The sequence below is a fragment of the Falco naumanni genome, chromosome 9 (assembly GCF_017639655.2).
Source record: "Falco naumanni isolate bFalNau1 chromosome 9, bFalNau1.pat, whole genome shotgun sequence".
NCBI classification, from domain to species: domain Eukaryota; kingdom Metazoa; phylum Chordata; class Aves; order Falconiformes; family Falconidae; genus Falco; species Falco naumanni.
The window spans coordinates 885,294-910,284 of record NC_054062.1 but is presented as its reverse complement, the minus strand read 5'-3'; the positions used below and the strand labels follow the sequence as shown (position 1 = coordinate 910,284).

The 24,991-nt window shown below is 45.6% G+C and overlaps 1 protein-coding gene across 18 annotated transcripts in view; it reads right to left on the bottom strand.

The window, feature by feature from the left end:
* The window catches only part of DNM1 (dynamin 1), a 68,734-nt gene extending 44,193 nt beyond the window's left edge, over nucleotides 1-24,541 (bottom strand). For all 18 annotated transcript variants that reach the window (XR_005829598.1, XR_005829597.1, XR_005829594.1 and 15 more), the window contains exons 1-2: nucleotides 24,229-24,541; nucleotides 156-229 (exon numbers count right to left, since the gene is read on the bottom strand). Coding sequence is in view for 13 of the 18 variants with exons in the window: in XM_040605920.1 (XP_040461854.1) it covers nucleotides 156-229; nucleotides 24,229-24,389 (235 nt within the window). In the remaining 5 variants the exon portion in view is untranslated. The remainder of the gene's footprint in view (nucleotides 1-155; nucleotides 230-24,228) is intronic.
* Nucleotides 24,542-24,991: the final 450 nt, after the last annotated feature.

Genomic DNA, 24,991 nt, shown 5'->3' with positions numbered 1-24,991 from the left:
TGCATCAGATGTTAGACAGACAGAACTGGAAACCAGCTGCAGGTCATTTTTACTGGGGAAAATTCTTCTTTATTTTTTCCACTCCGACCAAGTAAGACCTTTCTTGACTGAAGACAGCAATCCAGCTGGAGACACAGGGGAGGTAGCTCACATACCTGTGCTGGAGTTGACCAGCTGCAGGACCAGCGGGCGTCTGGTTACAATGCCAGATCCACGTGGCAGAAAGTCCCTGAAATTAAACAGGAAGTTTCAGATGAGTGAATGATCGTTTCCTTCCCTTTTCATGGCTTTTCTGCTTCTATAAGTACGCATGGATTCTAACAGGGAGTCTCAGCCATGGACACAAAAATGTTTAAGGCACTAAAAACCAAGTACTCCTCCTCAAGGAGGGTAAGAGCTTGTTGTTCTGAAGAAGCCTATACTCACAGCACATACCTTCTAATCCTGTCTGTAACAGTTATATAGCCTCTTCAGCCGAAATTCCAAGTTAAACCAACAAGCCCATTTAATACAGCTGTCTGTACTGTGGAAAAAACAATCTTTTTCACCAGAAAGAAAAGAGAAGTTGAAACAGAGCCCAAAAACTAGCGTGCCTCCCTTTGACAAAATGCAATTTCCCAAACTACAACAAAAATCACTCACACCCTGCACTTTCAGGCTTCAGAAGACACCACGTTGTTCCAGCATGCAAACACCATATGATACATCTGAAAGAATAAACAGCAGCCAAAGGCTTGCCTCCACCCAGAGTTTCTCCTGGCTAACTACTCAAGACATAAGTATTGCCAATGCAAAAGCAGCAGCAGTTTCCTTCCATATTCACAAGAAACCTCAATTTCTGTCTGCTTCGAATCACTGCAAAGGAAGAAAGCCTTTCATTATCCTTCTCCAAATGCTGACTTAGCAGCCCACAAGTTCTCCTCTGGTTTTTCTTTTTCCAGATCCAAGTGCTTTGAGCAAAGCTAGGCATGCTCACTGCACCTGCCGATGACCTTGCTAGTCTGTGGTCTGGTTTTCAAGTACTCAGCTGTTCACATGGCTCTTCAAGAGCCACTGAGCAGTTCTGACAATATGATCAATTGCTTCCTTGCCTAGTGCGAGAAGCATTGCTTCAAAACATGGTTCCTACAGCGTGAATATAATTCTTTTTGCTAAAAGAAGTCCCATCTACATTGCTGGGACTCTGGCGCACAAACCTCCCTCCCTTGATAGCTGTAGCAGCAAATAATTTTGCTAATTCAATAGTGACTAACTACTCTGGTAAATGAGAAATCCAGGGCTCTTCATGCTGAGCATCTTGCTTTAGTCCTGCATGAGCCTAACACTGACAAAGGAAATGAAGATAAGGAATAAGCTTTTGTTTCAAACACATCAGGCAAGGACTTGAGCAGTCTTGTTTCGGCTCCTGGTTTGGCCACAATTTTCCTATGTAATCCTATGCAAGTTCTTCTCCTTCTCTGTATTTCCCTTGACTCAGCTACAAAAGCAACCCTCCATCTTTGGGGCTGTCAGAATAACTTGGTAACATCAAAAACTGCAGAGTAGTTTCAAGTGAAGGGAGGGTAAGAAGGCATCCTACAGCCACCTCAAATAAAAGTATCTCCCATAAATTACTAGAGTAAAAGGGCCTCTGGTACAACTCTACCAGTAAAAATAAGATTGTAATTAATTCTCATTTTTTCAGACATATAAAGAGTTAACCAGGGTTTGTCTTTCATTTGTTTTTCAAATAATACAGCTCTAGTTTTTCAATTCCAGTGGGATTAACCCTGGAATCTTTGAGGCATTGCATCATTCTAGCAGCTTTCTGCTGTCTCAGCTCCATTCCTATAGATGTCCATGGTCAATATGTGACAGAGTCCTACCCTAGCCTCAGTTTTTAGCATAACAAATCCATCTGAGCTGCACTGACTTATTTTTAGCTTATTGTATCCGAGAAAAAGGTATCCTATTACTATAGATTCCCTCTCTAGCACACTGAGACAATACTCTAGTTATTGATCTCTAATTTGCAGTATCAAATCCTGCTTTACTGTTGGAAAAGTACCACTTACGTTGACAAGCATGAGCTCTTTAAAAATTAAGACTCCGCTCATGTTGTGCTCCATATTTTCCTGAAGATTTCTGATTTGGCCAAAATCTTGATTTCTACGCTGTCCTTGTCACAGCTACTAAGGCAGAAACTCAGGACAAAGGTAGATGGAAAACCTATGTGGCACCTGGGTTCCATCATTATAAAAAATGACCCGGTTTACCGTGTTAACTGAAGTAGCTCCTGGGCTATTCCAAGTTACAAACCTCTAAGTCCTCATAGAGAACAAGACAACAAAACCATTAGCCAAACCTAAACCAGTCTTAGCACTGCTTTAGTTCTGAGTCCATGATTCACATGGAATCTGATCACTAACATCAAAAAATAAACGGACGTTCTTATCCACAAACTACTGGGAGGTACATGCAGTTCAACTAAGGTTCTCTCTACACTTGACTCTCATCAGGAATTACAGTCAAAAAGCTTTATAAAAACCCACAACCGATGCAGTATCACCTCATTTTATCCACAGTATTCCCTGTCCTTCTTCACTTCCTTTCTTTACAGTCTCTTGGACAAACTCCTTCTTCCTCCTGCTCCAGCTAAGCCTTTCAAATCACAGACACCAAAAAGTACAGGTTAGTGAATTCTGCAGCAAGCTGGCTGGGTGCCAAGGAGGAGGCTGTGTATGGGAGTCTTGCCTGCCCTCTCGCTGGAGAGCTAACAAACTGGTGATGTAAATAAACCACAGCTGAGCATGTGTGACATGGACAACATGCCCAGCACAGTTCTTGAGTCGACTTCGGAGCCAGGAGAAAGACCTACAGGCACACCTATCGCTCCTGAAAGAGCAGCACAAAGTGATGAAATTAAGTCAGAATCATGGAAACAATACATGCGATAAGAACCACCACCTGCCAGGTGACTTGGGCAGACAAGAGTAGAAAGGTTAGATAAACTGGCTTATTCAATTCCAGCACAGGAGGTGTACGGTTAGGTGCAAGGCTAGGGGAGGAACTAGAAAGATGGACTAAGCCTTCAGCGATAACGCGCCGTAAGGCTCCGAGCACTGAACAACAAGGGCAGCCAGGATTCCGCTTGTGAGACCAGGCAGCCTCTAGCATGACATCAAAATCAGCCTCATTACATACATCGCTATACAAGACTTCATGCCTGAAATATGTTATTCATTTAGGTTGAGGGCACCAACCCCCTGTTTTCTTCCTTCACTCTGTATCTAAGAACTGAAGATTACTTTTTTTTTTTGTTGCCTTGTTTTTAACGTGCAGAAGTGGCATGGCAACATTTGATTTCTTATGCTTTTAAGCAGGAATACCACACTACTGCTTCTTCAGACTAGGCTTCATCCAGAAAACACAGCAAATTAGCAGCTAAATCAGAGAGAAATTGTATTCATGGAACATAAATACTTAACCTGCTTGTATCTTTTTCGCTTAGCTATTGTATCAGTATAGGTATCGGTTCCAGCAATGCAATTCCAAGCATTTTATCAGGGTGCGGGAACAAGGCTCCGATCAGCTATGTTCTCCAAACCATCAGTTATTGATAGATGTATTTAAACATCTTTCACACTCATCTTTTATTAACTACAGTTAGAGAGAGGATACTGAGTGAGTACTTGATCGGTGATAGATTTCCTCTTCCAAATGGAGACAACAAAAAGAACAAGGATGCAAATACTGATGGGTCTTGGGCTGAAAAAGTCCAGGCGGGGAAGTGACCTGAAAAAAGTCATGTATTGTTGTATTTCACATTGCTCACTTCTGAAGTGCTTATACATGTGCAACTAGCTACCTCAGGGCAAAGCCAATCACATCATCCCTTCCAGTCTTATTTCTGTTCTAGTATGCAGAGCTGCATTAAAGTACACATTTGGGCCGAAAGCTGCATTAGCAATGCAATAGTAAAAAAAAAAATATATTTGAGGGATGGAAAACAATCTAGCAGTTACTGTAGAGCAACATTCAAACAAAATCCAAATGTGTCAGAAACTTAAAGGCAATCAATGTCATGCAGCAATACATTTACAGTCAGGGCACTGGGGTCTCAGGGTTTCCCTAGGAGTATCGTTAAATTAAAGCCAGACACACCACACATTAGGTAACTTGGAATCCTACAGAACGAAAAAGCGCTGTTAATGACAGAAGAAGCATGTTTGGTCTATAAACAAGTTTCAGAATTCATTAAATGACTTGCCCAGTATAGAGGATTAGAAGTTAAAGGTAACATGGACCAAAGACATTTTCCCCCTAGACTATCTACAAGACACAAAAAAATTGACAAAGTTATTGTATAATTCAACATACATTGTATGGAAAGGGAAGAAAACATTGGTAGATGCAGTCAAAAATGAAAGAGATACACCCACGTGAAAAGCTTGGGACTTCTGAAGAGGCACACATTGAAACTTTTAGACAAGTTTCTTGTGTTTATTCATTGCTACTACGTTTAAGAAAGTGTCACCATCTCCATTAAGAGACTTACATGAGCTGCTTGCTGCAGTGGGGCCACATTTGTTCTTAAAGAACACACAAAATTTACTAGTCAGAAAAATACTTGTTTACTCCTTTGGTTAAGCACTCGATCTGATGTTTTCTTGTTAAACAAGAGATAACTAGATCTTTGGAGAAGGAATTCATCTTCCAGCATCTCAGTGATCATTATGGGCATATTGTGCCTGGTTCACCTGCTTCATTAGAGTAAGTGCTCTCAAACTTGACTTTGAGAAAAATCAAGAGAAAAGTGATTGCATGCGCAAGTCCGTCCCTTTGTGCTTTGCCAGAAGTGGTTAGCTCACTGTTTTGGGTTTGTGCTCCAAGGCTTAGAGGCTCCCTGTAACAGTCACAGTGGCATTTAATTCCAGCAACACTGCATTTGCAGGTAACCTGCCTACGATCTTGTAGCCATGACATTCAGCAGTGGCAACCATAACCTCCTAACACTGAGGGAAGGTAACATACTAATGGCATTCCTACATACCAGCTCCGAATGCAGCTGCTGCTCGATACTCTTCCACTGCAAGTATGTGTACCCTGCATTCCCTCCTTCCATCAAATTTAAGTGGAAAAGCACCTCTGCTGGCTATGTCCTTCGCACTGCACAAAGATACTGTCTACTTTTTTGCAGCTCATCATTTTAGTGAGAGGCCCACGAAGTTTGTCAAAAGATCACTATGTAGTACTGACCAAGAAATTTAATTTCAGCTATAAACACACCCATGAGGGGGGACTGCATTTACACAGATTTTCAGAGAGACACCTGAGAAACTCTTCTTGCTCATACATTCTATAAACCTTAATGTGTCTGGACAAGAAAGCTTACAGAAAAGCCTTCGAGTCAAAGCTTTTTCATGCACAATGTTAGTCTCCACTGAAGTTGAGACAAAAGTCATTGGGAGTCAATAACAGAACCAAGTCCGTAGTAAAGCCTCCTGTTCTGAACTGACAAACCAAATGCTCCCACCACCACTTACTTTCCCTCCTGTCAGAGAAGCTAGAAGGCTTGCAAAGCTGTTTGTAGAGGGCTTTGAAATAAAAATCTAAGCCTAGTCCAAATATACCAATACAGCATCCTTGCAAGTTTATTGTTTGTCAGCCCGTTGAGATTCTTGGATCAGAACACACTAGAGAAGGTAAAGCCTCAATTAAAAAGCCAAACAGCAGCTTATGAAGACATAAAAGTAGTTCCAAAGAACAGGAGAGTGAACGCCACCATCTGATCATTTAACTTCAATTTGATTTCTTATTTAATACCTACAGACAAAAAGAGTATTAAGGGAATTGATTAATTCCCAGTTTGGATTATATTAGTGTCAGAAAATTAAGATTCACACAGCCTCCACAATTTCACATGGCTGTTTCTGTTTTTAAAATCCAGTATTTGTTATTTCCTGTGTTCTAGTAGTGCCCAGGGACAGCAATTCAATCAGAACCGCACAAAGCATGATGCCAATACACAGCAAAAAAAAAAAAAAAAAAAAAAAAAAAAAGCCAAACGGTTCCTGCCTTTATGGATTTTGCTATCTGGTTATACAGTTCTGACCTGCTCCTGCTTAAGCTTAGCACTATCTTCATTTCCTCTGTCAATGCTTATAGCTGATCATTCTTCATTCACACACATCCAGATCAAGAGTTCTTCATTAGCTCATCACAGCACAATGCATTACAAGAATCCCAAGACAATCTAGGGGTATCGGTACCTTTGGCGTATGACTCTTGATCGCTGCACTGATTGGCAACATTCACATCTTCATACAGGCTGCAATCTATGAATGGCTTATATATAAATCTCTCTGAACAGCACAACAGCTACATTTTCAAACACATTCTTACCCCAGCATGTGTCTCAAATGAATCCTTAAAACATAGGCTAACACCTATGCAACACATTAGCCGCAGAATATCTGCAAGACGCAAAGTATTTACTATCAATCTTATTGACTGCTAAAACAAACACCTTAGAAACAGTAGTAGCTTTCCACTTCTTAGACTCGAACTCAAGCCTGGTGCTCCTTTGTAACAGCATCACCTAGTGCTACCAAAAGGTAGAAACCTGATGCAGGAACTACCCTCGAGAGTGCCTTCCTGGTCCGATCCTTCAAGTGACACACAAGTACATGCATAAACAACTCTACAACTCAAGGCAGAGGCAAGAACAAGGACAAATCTGTTCTTACCTCTGCCAGCCAGCAGGTTAACAAGAGGGCTGCATTACAGATTCAGACTTCCCTTTCCTGCTGACCTTGTGGCCTCCAAGAGCTCTTATCTTCCACGAACCAAAGCATTTCTCAAAAAAAGCCACACAGGCCAACATGAACAGCAAACATTTAAAAGCAGGTGCATTATGAACAAAAGCACCCATCACCTTAACTGTTTTTCTCTGCCCTTAGCTTTCATCTTCCTTTCACGCTGCATGATGTGAACTTGGGACATCAGTCCTACAGACTCATAACCACGTGCTAAGTCTCATTCCTAAGTAGCCACACTTTTTCCGTTAAGATTAGCACTTTTAGACTCAGATGTGAAAGCCAGGGGATGCATGCTATTTATCTGACAGTTGCTACAGCATAACAGTGTGCCTAGCCTTGACCCACAGTGAAAGAGTAATTCCATAAGCACTTGGTATAATATCGTTTCTTCGGGTGTAGTTGGTACTGGTCACACAATGGATACATATAGAAATAAAGATCTATTGTAAGTACATCACATTCCAGCATACTGGCAATATTATTGTGCACAATGGTTCATTATTCAAGAATACAATTGTGAAAAAATAAAGACAGGCAATAGTTCATGAGTGTCATCATAATATACATGTTAGCAGAAACAAAAAAAAAATAAAGAGAAGGCTTCCCACTGCCTTGTGCCTTGCGTTCCTATTTACAGTAGCGCAAAGGGAGGTTAACACCATTGTGCTGACTTGGAACACTTACAATTGCTTTGTTACGTAGTACTGGCACTCAAACAGCATCTGCAACACCTAGCTGTTTCTCCCCAGTACAGTTCTCCACATCAGTAACCAAGAAGGGCCAAGCACACCTTGTTTGCTGTACTTAAGTTCCCAGAAACCATCTTACAAACTTCACAGGTGCTGTCTGAGCAGGGCAAAGCACAAATGCTAGCAGCATACTACTGGATAACTTGTCAGAGAGGATAGATAATAAACTGGAAAGTAACTTCTGAAGTTTGCACCTTCTCCTATTCCCCCATCTGCCTTGAGTTCTTCTATTCTTTTGCACAGCACTGCAGTTGATACCACCACAGGTCCCCAGCAAGCATGAGGGCTAATTCTGTCCAAGATGCCTTTATTAAGGTTTTATGCAGAGACTGAGGCACTATGGTCTTCAAACGTGAAAGGACAGCAACTATGCTAATTCACTGCAAGAACAGAAGTGTAGAAATAGGTTGTATTACATGTTCACACACACACCCTGCTCCAGAACTGACATTATGACTCACTGCAATAATCACCTTTGTTTTGTTTCCTCTGCCCCTTTTACAAGGGACCAAGGATGTGTGGTGTTCTGAAGTGCTCCATCTTTTTCCCCCGGACTGTGCTCTCACTTCAAAGTAAGAAAAATTAGTGTATTCATAGTAACATATGAAGTAAATAAAGCCACCTAAGAAATCAACACTTACTGCAAAAGGCAACATTTCAAAACCCATAATGACACCACATCAGAAGCTTTGCCAAAGGAGACTGCCCCCTCCAACAGAATCCACCTCCATAGAAAAGTGCATGGCTGGCTGTTTGAAAGCCTACATGCGGTAAGTTCAGCGAGTCAAATCCAGTTCCTCATGAACAAACATAATGGTGGGGTTTGTTTCACTGACATTTGGGACTACACGATGTGCTGTGGGGAGACAGCAGCTGAATGAATTTCCATCTCAGCCATAGGGCTTGTCTCTTCATCATGGGACAGAGCACAATTACTTGGCCACTGATCCAGGTGTACAGAGGTGACAGACTCCAGCACTATTCCCAGAAATTACCAAGAAGGCGATGCAGGTAGAGCCTAGATCTTCCCTTTCCTACAGAACAGGATAAGGCCTTCTGTTACTGAAATGCATGGTCAAATTTTTGTGCTCTTACGGGTCTCCAGGAGGACCCACGTGCTTCAAACACCAAAAGTGTCAATTGAAAAAGGGTTACCCCCATCAGAACACATTTGTTGAGTCAAGTGTGGGCTGAGGGGGCTCAGACAACTAGAGAGGGGATAGGCCCCGTGCAACCTTCTCCTGCATCACTGATGCTTCAGCTGCAGTAGCCGTGTTTAGACTTCAGCCTGCAGCACCCTTACAAACACTGCTAAAGCAAAAAGGAAGGTGCATAGCAATTTTTACACTAACACTTCCTTAGAAACAGTACTCTCCTCTATGCCTTCCAGAACGTGCTAAATTCTGCTTTCCTGGCTTATCTCTGACTGCACAGACTGGCTCCCAGGAGTCACCGCAGTCAGCGCCTTTCTCATTCACTCCTTCCACATCTCCCTGCCTTGTACCTCATGCAGCCTCCCTCCTGCACATGCCTCTATGCAGGTCTCCGGAAGCAGTGGGATAAGGTAAGTTTTTCTATTTATTTTTGTTTTAATCCTTTGGGCTGATTTTTGTTTCGCACTCGGGGAACATCAAAAGCTTCAGGGTATATCAAAATCTGGAAGACAGCTGTACACATTATGCCAAGTCATGGCTGCACTAGAACCCCTGTGCACAAGTTAATCTGATGCAGAACTACAGAGCTTCACGGCTGTACTGCTTCCACAGGGCAAGAGACATCCAATGAGGTCAGAAGCACTCTTTCACTTTAGCTATTACACTTCTATTCAGTGGCCTGGGGGCCTGCCAGCCCACGGAGTGAAATGGCACAGCCGAGTTTGCCCTAGGGATTTGTGCTGCTGTACGTCTGCAGTAATTCCAAGGAAGCCGCTATACCCTAGCTTTGTGCTTGGTAGACCTTACAGCAAGATCTGGCCTGACTTTCGAGGTGCACAATATATTTTTAGATGACCTGAAAATAAGGCAGAGATGTTGCTGCTTTCTTCTGATGCACCCCTGCAAACCCATAACCAAGGGTTACTGCACCCAACTAACTCATCGGCTGTGCTACTTTGCATAAAGCAAGAATTTCCAACAGAGCTGCACTCCGTCCCTAACTCAGTTTACATAACACGTGCTGAAGTCCCTATATACAAGGGAGGGGAGACAGAAGCCAAGCGAATGGAATTCCTCTCCATTAGAGGTTACACAGCTCCTGTGCTACACCTGTAAGAGGGAAGAAGAGAACAGACAAGGGAATACCTTGGGAAGATGCTTAGACACACAGGCATTACTGTTTTTGCCAGTTTTCCACAGTCTGCTTCCTTCTATCTAGAAATCTAAGCTTTCCTTCTGAGTCACTGCTGGGGCCTAAAGAGGCAAGTACCTTCAGGGCACAAGATCTGAAGGACGGAGGTGCTGGTCAGCCCCTTTTGAAGAATCAGCACTAGGGTTTTGCACAAGGGCACAGGGTCCATTCAAACAGACTCAGTACTACAGACCCCTAGGAATACACAGGGTTAGTACATACCGTTCCTATTTGAACCTGAACAAGGTTTATATTCATGCTCTGAGTCCTCCTCTGGTTTCATGAGATGAACTTTCATTTTAGAAAAAAGGTTTCAAAATCAACACCCCCACTCACAGGACTTCAGGTGCTGTGACCTTCTGAAAGCAGTACAGCAAATGTAACAGGATATACAATAATTTCATCAACAAGCAATGCCTGAAGCCCGTCTGAAAGATCTCAGCTTCCCCCAGTCCTTGCAGGCACCACAAGTAGTTCTCAGCTCTTGCCCAGAAGAAGGTGTGCTAAAGCCTGAGCACAGCTCACCACCTTACCCACCCTAACTGGTACGTCTGGGCAGGACACAGCGTCACAGCCGCCTGTGCTGCTCCTGCAGGGCTCCCTGCCGGCCGTGAGCGACCAAGGTCAGATTCTTTGCTTTGAAACACCATGGAGGACTGTGAACCTGGGAATCCTGGCACACCTCGACAGTACCTTGTGTCATCCCTGCTGAGGAAGCCTGCAACAGGAGCAGACTGGATCCACGCGTTTCTCTCCCTAGTTGTGGTCACTGAGCAGACAGATAATCCCTCCATGGGCTGCTGCTCTGCAGTTGCGGTGCGTTGACCAATCCAATCCGAGAGCCAGAACCAGGCCCAAGGGTAATTCCCCTCCTACTTCCCTACAACATGGTGAAACCTACTTGTTTCCATAGAAACAAATCAGTTTGATGTCCATACAGCTCCTGCATACCTCACTGCTGTGCATCAGCCCCAAGCTGCTGAGGCTGACAGATTTTAAGTAAGCATCTACAGCTACGGGTCAAGAGCTTGCAGGAGAAACAGGAGGTACTGCTGGCACACAAACCCGGCCATCTCACCTGAGATGTTACTTGCTTCAGTTCATCTCTGCTGTGAGAGAACCGATCAGGAATATCCTTCCCCTCCTCCATTTTGAGGGCTGACTTATCTGCCAGATCCTCCCTGCTATGTTCCTGCGGATGGGTTAGCCCAGCACACACACCGACATAGCACAGATAGGAAAGGAAAACAGGGCACTCCAACACATCTACAGGGCACTTGTGAGCCAGTTCTCTCTTTGTATTTTTGCAGGTAAAAACTGTAAAGGGATGTAAAGGGATTTTCTTGTTTGGAACTCTGCATTTTACTGTAGAGGATTATTTAGAGTGCTACAGCCTACAGTGCATCGCCTGATCTCAAAAAGTCGCTGCCCATTATAGCAAATGCCGCATTGACTCGGCTGCAGTGCTGGAGAAGCGGTGTCTTGAGAGAGCAGAAAATTGCAGCGCTTCTGCTGTGAAGCTTCCTCTGGGATCTTCTGGGTAATAGAAAATGAAGCCCTGGATCTTGCTTGCTGCCTTGGGATATTCAAGGTAAAGAATAATACAGCACTAATTCTACATGACAATATCAGGAATTCCTGGGATCAAGCAGCCTGGTGAAACCTGAATGGATGCAGCAGTAACGATTACACACTTGTTGAAAATGCAGCTTTGATTTCAAGACTTAATCCCAGAAGAAAGAACACAGGGCTGGCTTCACTCATTTAAAAAACAAACATAACATCAGATCTGTGTAACAATACCAGGATTCAGGGGAAAAGCAACCACAGCACTGGTGGGGTCCAGAGACCTCCAGAGCCACAGGTGTAAGAAATATTGCAATAGCATGATGCATTCTCCACCCCAACAGCTGTAAACCAGACCCTTCTGTCAGCCTTGCTGAATTTTCACCATCATAGCATAAAAGCAAGTTTTTCTTTTGCTCCCTCTGAAGCTTATATACCCTGACAAAAAAAAAAAATGTCATGTAGATTATCATCTCCAGAAACTCTCTGCAACTTCCAGTCTCCAAGAGGACAGTACCAGGCATCAACACCACCCTAGAGCAAATTAGTTCAGTCCTTATGGCAGTAGTAAAGAAACAGTTTTTGCGGCCATAAAAGTAAACCCATGACCCAGCATCTTTGCTTGTCTCTATCTCAAGCCACGCTGATTTGTCATAATACTGCAGTAACACTGCTCTGCTTTGGCACAAACAAATCTGACAAATCCTGTCTTTGCCGTAACAGAAGGGCTGCAGCCCTGAAACACATGACCTGTACAGCACCTGCAACTTGAGCTGCAAAAAAAACAAAAGGACAAGCTACACACAAACTCTGGGACCAAAATGACTGATGGGAAAGCACAGCCACAATAACACCCTGGGATTAATGTATGCTAAAACCAGTGAGCAACAGGCTGACCTTGCTATTTCCCACCACCAGTGTCTTAATCTGTCCTAGCTCGCTGGAATCAGGCTGCAGCTGGGTCTAGACTAAAGCCTGTCCAGCAATAAAGGCTCTCCTGTGTTCAGGGACATCCCTAGACTGTGCAGCAGTAACTAATTATTCAAGCTATTTGTCACGTGGAGACTCTGGATAGAGGGGTTTATCCCCCTTTTTGCCTTTCTCTCCTCCAAAGCAGGAAGACAGGTACAGTGGCAGACTCAAAGATACCAAACACTCATGGTAAGTATCATCTTTGATTTCTTGTCAAAACTCCACCACCTCTGGAGTCGTGGAATCTGCTGCAAGACCTAAGAGAAGAACAAACAGCTTGACACACATTTCACCACTGCAGTACGACACCTCCTCCACTCCCAGACAGCACTGTGTGCTAGAAAAGAAGACATCCTCCCCAGAGCCTGAATGCCACAAAGGGTACTGACAGCTGAAAGAGTTCATTAGAAACAGCAAAATCACTTTGATGAACCCGATAGTACAAACCCAAATGGAAGCTGTATGAGGAAAGGAGGTGGTAGCTCAAGCTATGATGTGCTACTAGTGGCCAGACATGGGTTGTAGGTTTGTAAAATTGAATGCATGTGCCCTGATAATTTATCTTGGGTCAGCAGCGAGAGGCAGAGCGTGTTGTGGATGGGGAGGCAGGAGGTCCCTTCCAACAGGCCAGGCAGGAAGGACAGAGTTCTGTGGATAACAGAGTGATACTGCACTTGGGCATCCTGACCAAACTGTCCAAAGTGTGTGGTTGCCCTGCAGAGGGAATTTAAGATGCCAATTTATATCTGCACTCTGCCTGGGAAGGTATGCAGGAATATTGCCAAGCTCCTTGCTATGCCCTGCACCTCTGCAGTTTCAGATATAATTAGGATCACCCTGGCTAGAAACATGCTGCAGAGGCACTGCTTCTTAAGCCCTTGAAGAAAATCCAGCAGACAGACTGCTAACACCTCTAGTGCAGAGCAAAGTCAGAGGCATTAAACTACTTCAAAACCCACGTAAGACATCTCCATTTCAGGCTATACCAGAATGAAAGCTGGATCAATAGTCCCAGAAGAGATGAGCTTTTGACCTCCTGGCTGGTTCCAATGTGTCTGCCAGAGTCCTTTTGACCAACTGATGGGACAGCACTCCTCATGTTCCAGGGAACATTTCTCTCTGGTCACATTTGGGCACTGACCACAGGAGGTGACAAAAAGGCAAGTTTACATACATATACACATACGCATAATTTCTAAAGGAGTCCAAGTCTTCATGGAAAACTTTTAGGGCTTAAATTAAAAAAGCAGGTGGGTCTTGGTGTTGCCTATTAATGGGCACTCTGGATCTATAGCAAAATTGCAGCTTAGTGACCTGGACAAACAAATCGGAGTCTTCCATTCCTTCCCCTATTTTCCATAAGCAAAAGGTTTATCTAAACTCCTTCCCCTGTTATCATTCCCCCACCCCTTTAAACCAAGACACTGATTTCTAATAACATTTGCTTTTGCCTGCCCAGGTGTCCAGTTTGAATTCAACTTTGTCCAAACATAAGACAGTAAGATATCAAGCGCTAACGCAGCGCCTCACTTGTTATTTTACAGTAAGTATTCTTTAAATATGATTCTTTCAACAGTCTATACAAATTCATTCAAGAAATGGACCTCTTTCTCCAAGATTCATTTGGGGTGCCAGACAGTTTGCAGGCTTGGCATAACACACACACATCTTGTATGAACAGGCATAAACAGAGTAATGCTTAGGAACAGGAACATCGAATCCAAGTATCACAGCCCAGAGGGAAGAAGCATATTGCTGGGATCTCTTCTGAGAGCTACGCTGATGGAGAAGAGGTGACCCAAGTTTCAGCACTGGAGCTGCAGCATCAGCTCTGCAGTATGACACATGTCACGCACCAGTCCCTGAGGGTACCCTGCATTTTGGTATACACCAATCTCCTCCTTACCTCTAGCTATAACCCCACTGCGACAGATCTCCTCTCAAGGCCACCGTGCTCAGACAATTCCCAGCTATTCATAGAGGAGCTTCTATTAAAAGTAAAAGCACAATCAGATTAAGAAATAGCCAGAGATTACTCAAGAGATCACAGGCAGCAGCCAGAAAGAGAAAACCTAACATGTATTGGAATTAAGGGGCCCCATCCTGACCCAGAGCAGTGTAAATTCGGAGTAAATCATAAGCAAGTCAGCAGAACTAAGTATAAGAATAAAAACTATGGGAGTTTGAGCTTCGTTTTTCACTGGCTTAATTCTGAACTGACAGGTCATCAGGCGTATTCCCCTGCTGACAGAGAATTGTTCCTGTGCTGGCAGGCAGCAAACAAACAGTTACTTTCATTGTAAGCCCCTGTTTGTAGAGGTTTACAATTACTTGGATGACGACGAGCTCTCAGAGCCCTGAGTTAGGTCCTACATAATTTGCTCTGCTTTTACACATGCAAGAGTGGCAGGAAGGCAAAGAGGAGGAACTGAACAAAAGCTTCAAGATTTTTGCCTTTAAGTACCTCTTTCCTTGTTCTAAGAAATCCAGCACAGCCTCCCCATCCCTGGATCATCAGTCTCAAAAAGCCCCACAAAATTAACAGTTTTTCCTAGTACTCTCCAGAGTAAGTTACTTCCACTGTAAAAACATTTGCAGATGTTGAGAACCAACTGCTCAGCATCTCTGTAGACTTCTGCCTATCGCTGCTTTGAGAGAGGGTCTAAATGCAGCTGGAAAACTACTCTGAAATAGTTCATGCTCAGCTTTTATACAGCCTTACAGCAACACTGCTGTACGGCTACGTCCTCTGGCAGGCACCCCACATACTACGCCAGCCACTCTTACACCAAGACTGTTTCACAGCCACAAAACAGCAGTCCCAGCATAGTCCGACGGGATCCCAGCAATTCTCATTTGTTTGTTACAGTAGTGTTAACTCTTCACCCTAGCTGCAACAATGCAACCTGCAGCCATAAGAAACAGGAAAGGGAGTGTTAAAGGGGACTGTTGAGGCAAGACATTATTAAAACAGAATTTTCACCCCCAGAAACTCCAGTTCAATTCCCATTTCAGTCACAAGTGAGGAACTGGGTCTATTCCAAACCTCATCTATTGTTCACTGTGACTGCAACTCAAGTATTTTAGCAGAGCTTATAGTTTTGGGGCTAAATCCTGATTTTTAGGAAGGGAAGAGTTGACAATGCAGGTCTTAGTTTTGGGATTCTCTACACTGTCTCCAGGAACACTTAGGGAAACAGCATCTTTTAAAGGAAAAAAAATAAATACCCTCAGTGTTAGAAATTGACATTTTCAATACAAAAGCTACACCGCTCTTCTGTTAGCTTAATTGTTATATCCAGGGCTCTAAGAAAAGCTACACAAGTCACAAGACTTGCAGAAAAGTGGCAGAAGCTGGCAAGTTTGCTTCCAGTCAGCAAGACACAGCTTGAGGAGCTTGCATAACATCTGCTTCCAAGTTGCTTCCAAAAGCATGTTATGCTGAACTGCAAGAAGCTACTGACCAGGGATTAAAACACCATCTCACTTCCACTTGGTCATGGCGGGGTCTGCCAAAGCTTTCAGAGCATCTAACATGGCAGAGAACAATCAGAGACACTGTTAGATTTCAGACTCAGGGCTCCTTCTTCCCGTACTGGAAGGAAAGAAAAGCAGCTATCTATTATAGTCAGCACCAGCCTAGGAGCTGTGACAAGCCTGAAGGTCATGCAGGAAGCAACCATCAGCAACTCAATTGTCCTGTCTGCCCATCTATATAAAACAGCTTAAGAAAATTACTGACACACTTTACATTTGATTGTTGTTAAAGTATTCACTAACAGGACTTTGAAAGCAAAAAGCTGGACGTAAGTACAAAGTGTCAATGAGTCACCCGGAATAACTGTTTAAATATCTAACATTAAATTGTGCTAATATCTAACATTAAATTGTGCTCTCAGTTGTCAGCCACAGTATTTTCATGCATACTCTTGCCTGCTCCTCAGTAAAAACTGAAGTGTTGTCTCAGTCCTCTCCTCATAGCCACCCCAATATTTACAGTAGCCAGTCCTGAGCAAGACATCCAATTCTCATGACTAAATTCCATCAGGTCACTCAAAAATAAGCATGATGCAGGCTTTTGAAGGATCATAGACAAACGTAAATAAAGAAAAACAGCTTTTTGGAGCTTTTCAGAACCAGTTCTCCTGGCGGTTTGACCACCTCCAGGCCTGACCAGATCATCTGAGTGTTTGAAGTCACCAAGGACAAAACCCTGGGCTCATTCCTCTACAGGGCTGCACTACCCATCCCTGCTCTCAAAGGCTATGTTCAAAAATTTAAGTGCTACCAGCTCGACTCGTGCAGCCTCTCATCTCCTAGTACTTTCTAAGAGTACCCCAACTCCTCAAATCTAGCGCCTGATCGATGCCAGCAGCCAAAGGTGGCTGCATCAGTCCCAGCCTCTCTGCAAGACAGACCTAAGTGACCAGCAACGCTGGGCAAAAGAGGCCGCATGAGCAGCGAAAGCTCTTGGCACACTTCTGCAGAGAAGGCATCTTTCACAGGGCTCAGGCAGACGCTGCTGTACCACCCTGGCAAAGTTTTAGTTTACTGTTAGAAGAAATAGATTCCTACCTTATGATTAACCTTTTCTAATATTATTTCAGGTGTTCATGAATGATATACACCTACGTGACATGACAGAGACCAACAGCACCTCCTTTCTACAGATGGAGAAAAAAGTATAAAAAAAATTAGTTACACAAGAATTTAGTGTCACTGCTGAGAACATAACCATCTCAAGGCCAAATGTGCCTGTCTGCCTGCTTTGTAAGAGACAATATTCCTTTATCCTGACCTTTCACTCTTATCAGGAAGCAAAACCAGGTCTGGGATCAGGAAAGGAAAATTTCAAGTGGAATAAGAAACTGTCCCACTAGTGAGCTATGTTCCCCCACCATGCATGACTAGATTTTTTTAATTTTTTGGGGGTGACCAGATTTAGTTTTAGCTCTCCTCCCAACTAGCAGTACTCTGACTCATACGGTTACAGATCTGTGAGTCCAAGAAGGAAAGTATTACACCCAAAGTTTTTTGGGCGTTTTTTTTAGTGACATATCAAGGAAGTAGGTTTACCCTGCACATTACCAGTAAGTCTCCTTTCACAGATGCCCCCTCAAAACCAGTTTTATACTGGGCATACAGGCTGAACATCATATGCTTCTAGATGACTGCCTGCCGCTCCTTCTACAAACCTTCTGGTTTTGCCACTCAAGTGCACTACCTGCCACAAAAACAGAGTATGGGCTCACACGGGTGGAGCACACATGGGTTTGCTCTTCTCTAATAAACTCACTGCTCAAGGCATCATAATGCATTTCACTCCGGTAGCTAGAACACAGCAGGAGCCGTTTTCTTGATTAACTTACGCTAAGTTGTCAACTTCTTCCATTTCTCCTCAAAAAAGTTCATCTTAAAGATACTAAGAAATCCTTATTCAGAAGGATTTTTACTCACACTCATACAGACAGGCTCAAACTTTAAGTATGAAGTAGCGACGTTCAGTGATTCACCAGATCAGGAAGGGGGCTAGCCTTAGAACAGCATTGTCAGAAGCTGCCTCAGTTACGAGGTGCTGCAGACAGACTCCCACACCTTCTATTTAGTCTAGCAGAGTTCTGCCTGCTCAGAGTATCAGGAAAAGTCAGGTTCAAGGACTTGACTCTGCATCCCCAGCTAGGTATTGAACTATGGCTTCTGAAAACAAGCAGTAGCCTTTAAAAATAAATATTTGTCTTTGCCTTTTTTTTTTTTTTTGACTGCCTAAAAAGTTATAAGCATGTGGAATTTTGAAAAACAGTAACAGCTGACAGTTTTAGCATAGGGGAATATTTCTGCGATCTGACTTTTTACCTGCTGGTTTTGCAGACTTTACAGCCCTGTATCACAGCACACCACTTATAGAGCAAACAAAAAAAAATGCCACAACACTTAGCTATCTCAAAGTACACTAAGAACTAATCAAAGCTCAGGATGCTCGAAGATTCCCAACATGTGGATTATCATGGTAACAAGGAAGAGTCCACGCTAGCAAAGAAGGCATCCTCCTGATGTGGCAGCTATCAGGTAATGAATTCCAGCAATGACAAGACAACCTGTCATTTTCACACACCAGTAGGTCCAGGCAAGCCCCAACTTGCACAATACTGAGCAATCCACTTCCACTAGAGATACAGCTGGTTTCCTTCCCTGGGTAAATTCTGATATGATCCCAGACATGCCATAAGGATCTCTTCCTGGTGAATACAAGGCTAACGGGCAGTTACCAGAAGTATGTGATCATCACTAAAGACTTAAGCTGAAGAATACAGTCAGTCAGCGAGATCTGAGGAGAACACCTAACTGCTGCAGGAAGCAGAAAAGATACTACTTATTTATTTGAGCCAACCCTTATAACTTTAAGGCAAGTAGTTAGAGGACAAATACAGGCAGACACCATTGCTGCATCTACAAACATTGAGATTCACACTCCCCCCAGCCTTAGAGCCATCCACTTACATTTTAACTTAATTATGAATCTCCTTCTAGCATTTCTCCTCCCACAAGTGTTTGCTCAGAGCTGTACAGATTTCTCTTAAATTAATCTTCCAGTCTGCCATAACACATTATCTATTTCCCCCAGTGCTCCATATTTTCTTCCTTCCCCAGTTACTCAGAGATGAAAACAGGTATTTTCTTCATTGGAGACCAAAGGCTTGCTGCCATTTGAAGGACTATTATTTGACCGTGATTTATTTCTCTTAACAGTAGGCTCCTACTCCTGGCTCTTGCACCATTCTCTGCAACCCTAAGTCAGTTCCCAAGCAATGCGTATGGCTTTAACCTGCAAATACAAGCAGGATTTGGTCAGCTCACAGACATATTCATCATACAGCAATTAAGGGTCCGTGATTTGCAATTACTCTCTCTGCCAGCACTCTAAGCATGGAAATGTATCTCAAAGCAGAACCAAAAAAAGTAAAAATGAAAATAGAAGAATCATATTTAAAGACCCCTTTTGTGGCCAGATCAGAGCAAGTCAGTGAGTGTATCTTCTTGTTTAAATTTAAATCCGCTTCTGAAATAATGCATTGATGCTCAGCATTACGCAGTACAGCAGACATCCTCAATCTATACATAATGTCACTATGACTTTTGTAAGGTTTAAAACCCTCAGTTCTCTTCCAGGCACTCAAGCTCACAAAGCATGCACTACAGCAGAAGGCTGAGCAACTTAAAAGGGCAAAGATCATTGTCAAAAAGTTTTCCTACAGTATCTGAACAGGCCAAGTATCTACATCTCTGTATGCATCCCTATAGCATCTTTCACTTCTAGATAGTTGCTAACACTGCTTTTGGCCTCTGAAGGGATTCTGCTGGAGAAGCTTCCTGTAACAAAGCAAAGTATGTGTTATCAAAGAAGGCATTCCTCCCCCCATCGTATTTTGGGGGTGTAAATATTTATCCCTATATAGCTGGGGAAGGTTAAGATATGAAGATACTAAGTTGCTCCTTGAAGTTATACCTGAAGCCAAACTAAACCTTGTGGCTTCCAGATCTAGCTTTGCATTTTCAGTATGTGACATTGCAAGGCAAAGACACAGTTGTGGCACACGCTGCCTGGCCCTTGGCTGGTTTTGTCAAGGCAATTACTTGTAACACAAGTAGCACGCTTAATAGGTACTTATCCTTACCACTGCCACAGGCATTGCAGCGCTGCGTTTTCCCTGCTCTTTTACCCATGCTGAAACTTCAGTTTGTTAGGAAAGGCAAGGTTAGCCCAACACAGTTGAGCTTAGGTCCATGCCTGTCTCCAATTTCCTTCCAGGCAACACACAAACATCGGCTAATTCAGCGTATACCACTGGAGCCCGGTGCAGACTGCTAAGCGCCCCTATTTGGTTTGGGACATAAAAGCTCCCAAGAGAGGATGCTTCTGAAGTAACGCTCAGGTCTGGGGTCAAGTAAACGCTGATCCCACTTCCCACAACTCTGGCACTGCTTAGCTCCCTTGATCATAAACAAGACTGTTTCACCTCCACTCAAGTCCTTCCACCTACTATTCCCAATCCTTAGTCACTGCCTCCTCAGCAGCCCCCTTAAACCATCTGTTCCCCAGAAGTCAGAGGTGCCTTGTTTTCTCCGTGAAGAGCAATGCAGCTGTCCTAGCAGGGCTGAGCAGTATGCTGCCTTGGATCACACAACAAAAACACAAGGCACAGACATTCATGTAGCCATCTGAACACAACCCAGTGCTTTCAGCTCTCCCTGTTTGTAAAGCAGAGATAACAGTAATACTCCCACAAATCCAGCGGTTTGTATAACGGTGCTCCGAGACCTTAGGATTTTAAAAGAAAACCCACACTTATACCTGTCATTTTCACATGGCAGAATAAGAGGGGCATGAACATGGATGATTCTACAGTTTTGTGGGCAGTCTTTTATATCCCCCTTCTTGGTCCTTTCAGCTCTCAAGTCAGATTAGCACATGCCACATGCTTTGTTCTTTTTATCAGACCAGTTCTGATGGTACTGGTGCCTGCTCTAAGACCCTCCAATTTAAGAAAGGTGGCAGCAGGAAAGTAACACCACCTTAAGAAGGGACTAAATGACCCCTGATGTCCCTCCTGACCCATTTACAAGCCTACAGCCACACCAACGGGAAATGCCTGGAGCTGACCTGACCAACCTTCCTTCCATTTCTGGGCTCCATGATGAACCAGTCTATGAAGAGATGTGTCACCTGTCTGCCTTCTACATGGCTTCTCTCTTCTCTTCAGTGATTTTTAACAGCATCAGCCAGTATTCTAGTCACCATGCTGAGTATCCGGCAGCAAAAGCACACATAGCAGCTACAGTGACATCTGGTATTATAAATACAGGGTCTGCACTGTTGGATAATCTGTTAACAGTAGAGTAAGTGACACTGGAAGAGCAATTAGCAGCAACTAGTAAGCCATCACATTCAGGAGGGAAAAAAAAAATACTATTTGTTTGGCAAGACATGCAACTAAACATTGACTGCAGTCAGCATCACTTCCCTGTGCTTCAAGGCTTCCAGCATGCACAGGATTCAGTGCTACTGCAAGGTGCCAGCAGCAGCCCTAGGCTGAAGCCCTGCCTAGCCACAGGCTAGGTCTGGCAGGGAGGGCAAGTGTGCTGCCCTGCTGTGGGAACGCAGCTGGATGACAATTTGAAAGAAGCCTTGCAGGTACCGAGCAGGAAAACTAGCCCTGGCAGGGCTTCCAACGCCTCTGCTTAAGCATCCCCATCAAGCACATCAGTCAGTACCAACTGCATCTGCATTTGTTCTTGCACAATTTTCTGTCCACTCAGAGAAAAATTCATCAGCCCTCACATTCACCATACAGCATGCAGCTGCTGAGCAATAGCTGCACCACCATCCTGGTATCAAGCTGGAGCAGTGACATATGTCATGTCCACACTACAGCAATAATTGTATTTGTACACAGTAGGTCTACACACAATTTCTTCTTGTGCCTATTCAGAGAAGAAAACAGCTCCTATCACAATTACTTTGAGAAGCTATGCTTAATTCTCCACACTATTTCCATAGCTTCTTATCATGGTTTCCAACACCCACAAGAAAAGAAAAGAGACAATACATTCAAGTGGGGCCCCAACATCATTTTAACAGGATTGGATTCTGCAGTATATACACACACATACATTCTGCGGTAAGATGTCTCATGTTACTGGTCTCTAAGCTAGCCAGCACTCAAGAGTATCAAATTGAGAAAGACCTTTCCACTTCAGCATATTTTCCATTTCCATTCCAAGTATTTCTTTTAAATACTTTTCTACAGACAGGTCTCAGCTCCTGCTCAGGGGACCCTTCATTATTTCATTTTTTCTAAAAGCCACAGCACTATAACTTGCTGCTAGCAAAGCCACTGATGGGACACAGTGAGGTCACAAGTTCTCCTGGGACAGGGATCATCAAAAAAGAGACAGAAAACATTTCAATTCATTTATTTTCCACCAGGCAGATAAAATCGTTACTTTTCGATTGGTGCCAGTGGAGATACACCAAGGATTAATATATCCCCTTCTGTTTGCTCAGTCTGAAAGAAAGGGGCAGCGTACCCCAAATCACTGACTGTCCTTTGACAAACCCTCCCCCAGCCTAACAGCCATACATTATCTATCACACCACTGCAGCACTGACTGCATAGATCCTCTAAAAAGGATTTACGGGTTAGGCTGCCAGTACTTAGAAAGCAAGAAAACAGCAGAGCCAACAGGTGAACCTGTTTTACTCATATATTCCAGGAGACCCATCTTCCCCTTCTTAGAAAGCTACAGCCCAGCAAGCTTTTCACTCTGATGGTAGGGTTGGTTTTTTTTCTGTGTCTATTGACAAGTGGCTCCTGGTCTATGACCTGAGGCTCAGTAAGATGTGTTCCTGTAATGCCCTTCCCTTGGCACGATTCTCAGCATCCCTGAGGGATACTGCATGGACTGTTGGAAGTTAACTAGATAGGATCCCAAACTTTTTGAATGTATATATAGAGAGAAGAAAAAAAAAAAGTAATCTTATTCCTACCATGCTTTCTTTGCACCAGACACAATCCCCATGCGTTCTTCCTAGAACACACAGCGCACCCTGCACTTGCTGCTCCAGGCTACAGCTGCACCGGTCTTTTTGGGGCTACTTGCAGCTAAACAAGCAATTCATACGCACCCCAGACCCTTCCAACGGTACAAAAGCTTTATAAGCCATCCGGCAGCAAATGGCTTAAAATAAAAAGTGGGGGTGGGGGAACAAAACCCAATAGATGTTGCCACAAATGCAGTTTGCTGAAAGAGAAAAACCCACGCAAGCATCTGACCAAGTATCACACCAGTCACTGCTTTTAACACAAGTCACCAGCAACCTGCATGCCCCCTTAGAGCATAAAATAATACCTTGATCGCTAAAACCTGTGTATCACTGGAGACAATTAACGAGGCCAGAAACAAGCAGAGGAGCAACCTTCCCTCCTCAGGTGTTGTGTGTCTACGCTGGAGCAGATAACCAAGCAGCGCAGCCTGCAATTTACTCAAGTTGCAGATGATGAATGCAAAGGTCACATGAAGGGAAAGCATCAGTGCATTGCCTGTCACAAAATGGTAGCACCCGGGAATCTGAGCATATAGGAGAGATAACCCCGTCCTTCCCACCGCCTCCCCGCAGCTCCTGACATGGCATCCGCTATGGAGGACAGCGCGACAGGGCTGGGGGAGGGGGGCGGCGCAGATTAAACTTACCCACCCCCCCGCACCCCCCTTCCCGGCGCTGCACCCACCCGCGGAGCGCGGCGCGGGGGCGCCCGGCCCGGCGGCCCCAGCGAGGGAGGGGGCTGGGGGGCTGCGGTCGGTACCGCCGCACTTCGCCCCCTTATGTAATAGCCAGGGCGCCCCTCCCGCGGCGGGGGGCTGCCAGCGGCCCCGCAGCTGCGGCTGAGGCAGGCGGGACCGCGCTGCGGAGAGGGACACGCACCCTGCAGACGGGGAGACCCCCCCCCGCCCCGCCACGGCGCTACCCGCGCAGGCAGCAGCGATGCCCGCGCACCGCACCGGTCCGTGCGGCCGCTCCGCGTCCCCGCAGCGCGATGCCCGCGCCCCCACCAGCGGCGTGCCCCCCAGCAGCGGCGTGCCCCCCCAGCAGCGGCGTGCCCCCCAGCAGCGGCGTGCCCCCCAGCAGCGGTGCCCGCGCGCCCAGCCGCTACGCCCGTGCAGAGCGATGCCCGCGCCCCCCGCCGCCCGCCGCCCGCAGCCCTGCCTGTGGCGGGGCCCCGCAGGGACCCTCTCACCTCCCGACAAAATTCTCCAGCACGGAGCTCTTGCCGGCGCTCTGCCCCCCCACCACGGCGATCTGCGGCAGGTCGAGGTTGGCGTTCTGCCCGATGGCGGCGAAGGCGTCCTGCAGCCGGTTGACCAGCGGGATAAGGTCCTCCATCCCGCGGTTCCCCATGGCTGCGGCGCGGCACCGGCTCCCCGCACGGGCGAGCTCACGCTACCCCTTCCCGCGCGCCTCGCCGGCGGGTGAGCCCGCCTCTCGCCGCCCCGGCCGCTAGGCGCCGGCCCCAGCCCGCGCCCCTCGCCCCGCTCGACGCCGCCCGCTGCCGCTCGGGCTCCGCCGCCTCAGCCCGCCCCGCCGCTGCGGACAGCACGCGCGGCCGCCAGGGGGCCATAAGCGCGCGGGCGCCGCGCTGCACCCTGGGAGGTGTAGTCCGCACGGCTGAGGGGGTGCCGGGGGTCCCGGCGGCGAGGCCCTCCCGCACTGCGCCGCTGGGGCCGGGCACGGGGCACGGGGCACGGGGCACGGCTCCGAGCCAGGGGCGCTGGCGACGGGCCGCTCGCTGCCCCGGCGCCAGAGCGGCGCAGCTGCCCGAGGCGGCGGGGGCTGCGCGGGGCCGCGGCCCGCCCGGGGCGGGTTGGCACACCGGTGCTGGGGCCCGTGGCTGCCTCAGGCGGGGCGTCTGCCTGGGCCGGTCGCTACGGCTGTCTGCGAGCCTGCACAGCTCGGGCACGATGCCTGTGGGTTCAGGCTCTGTATCTGCGCCGTGCAGTTAA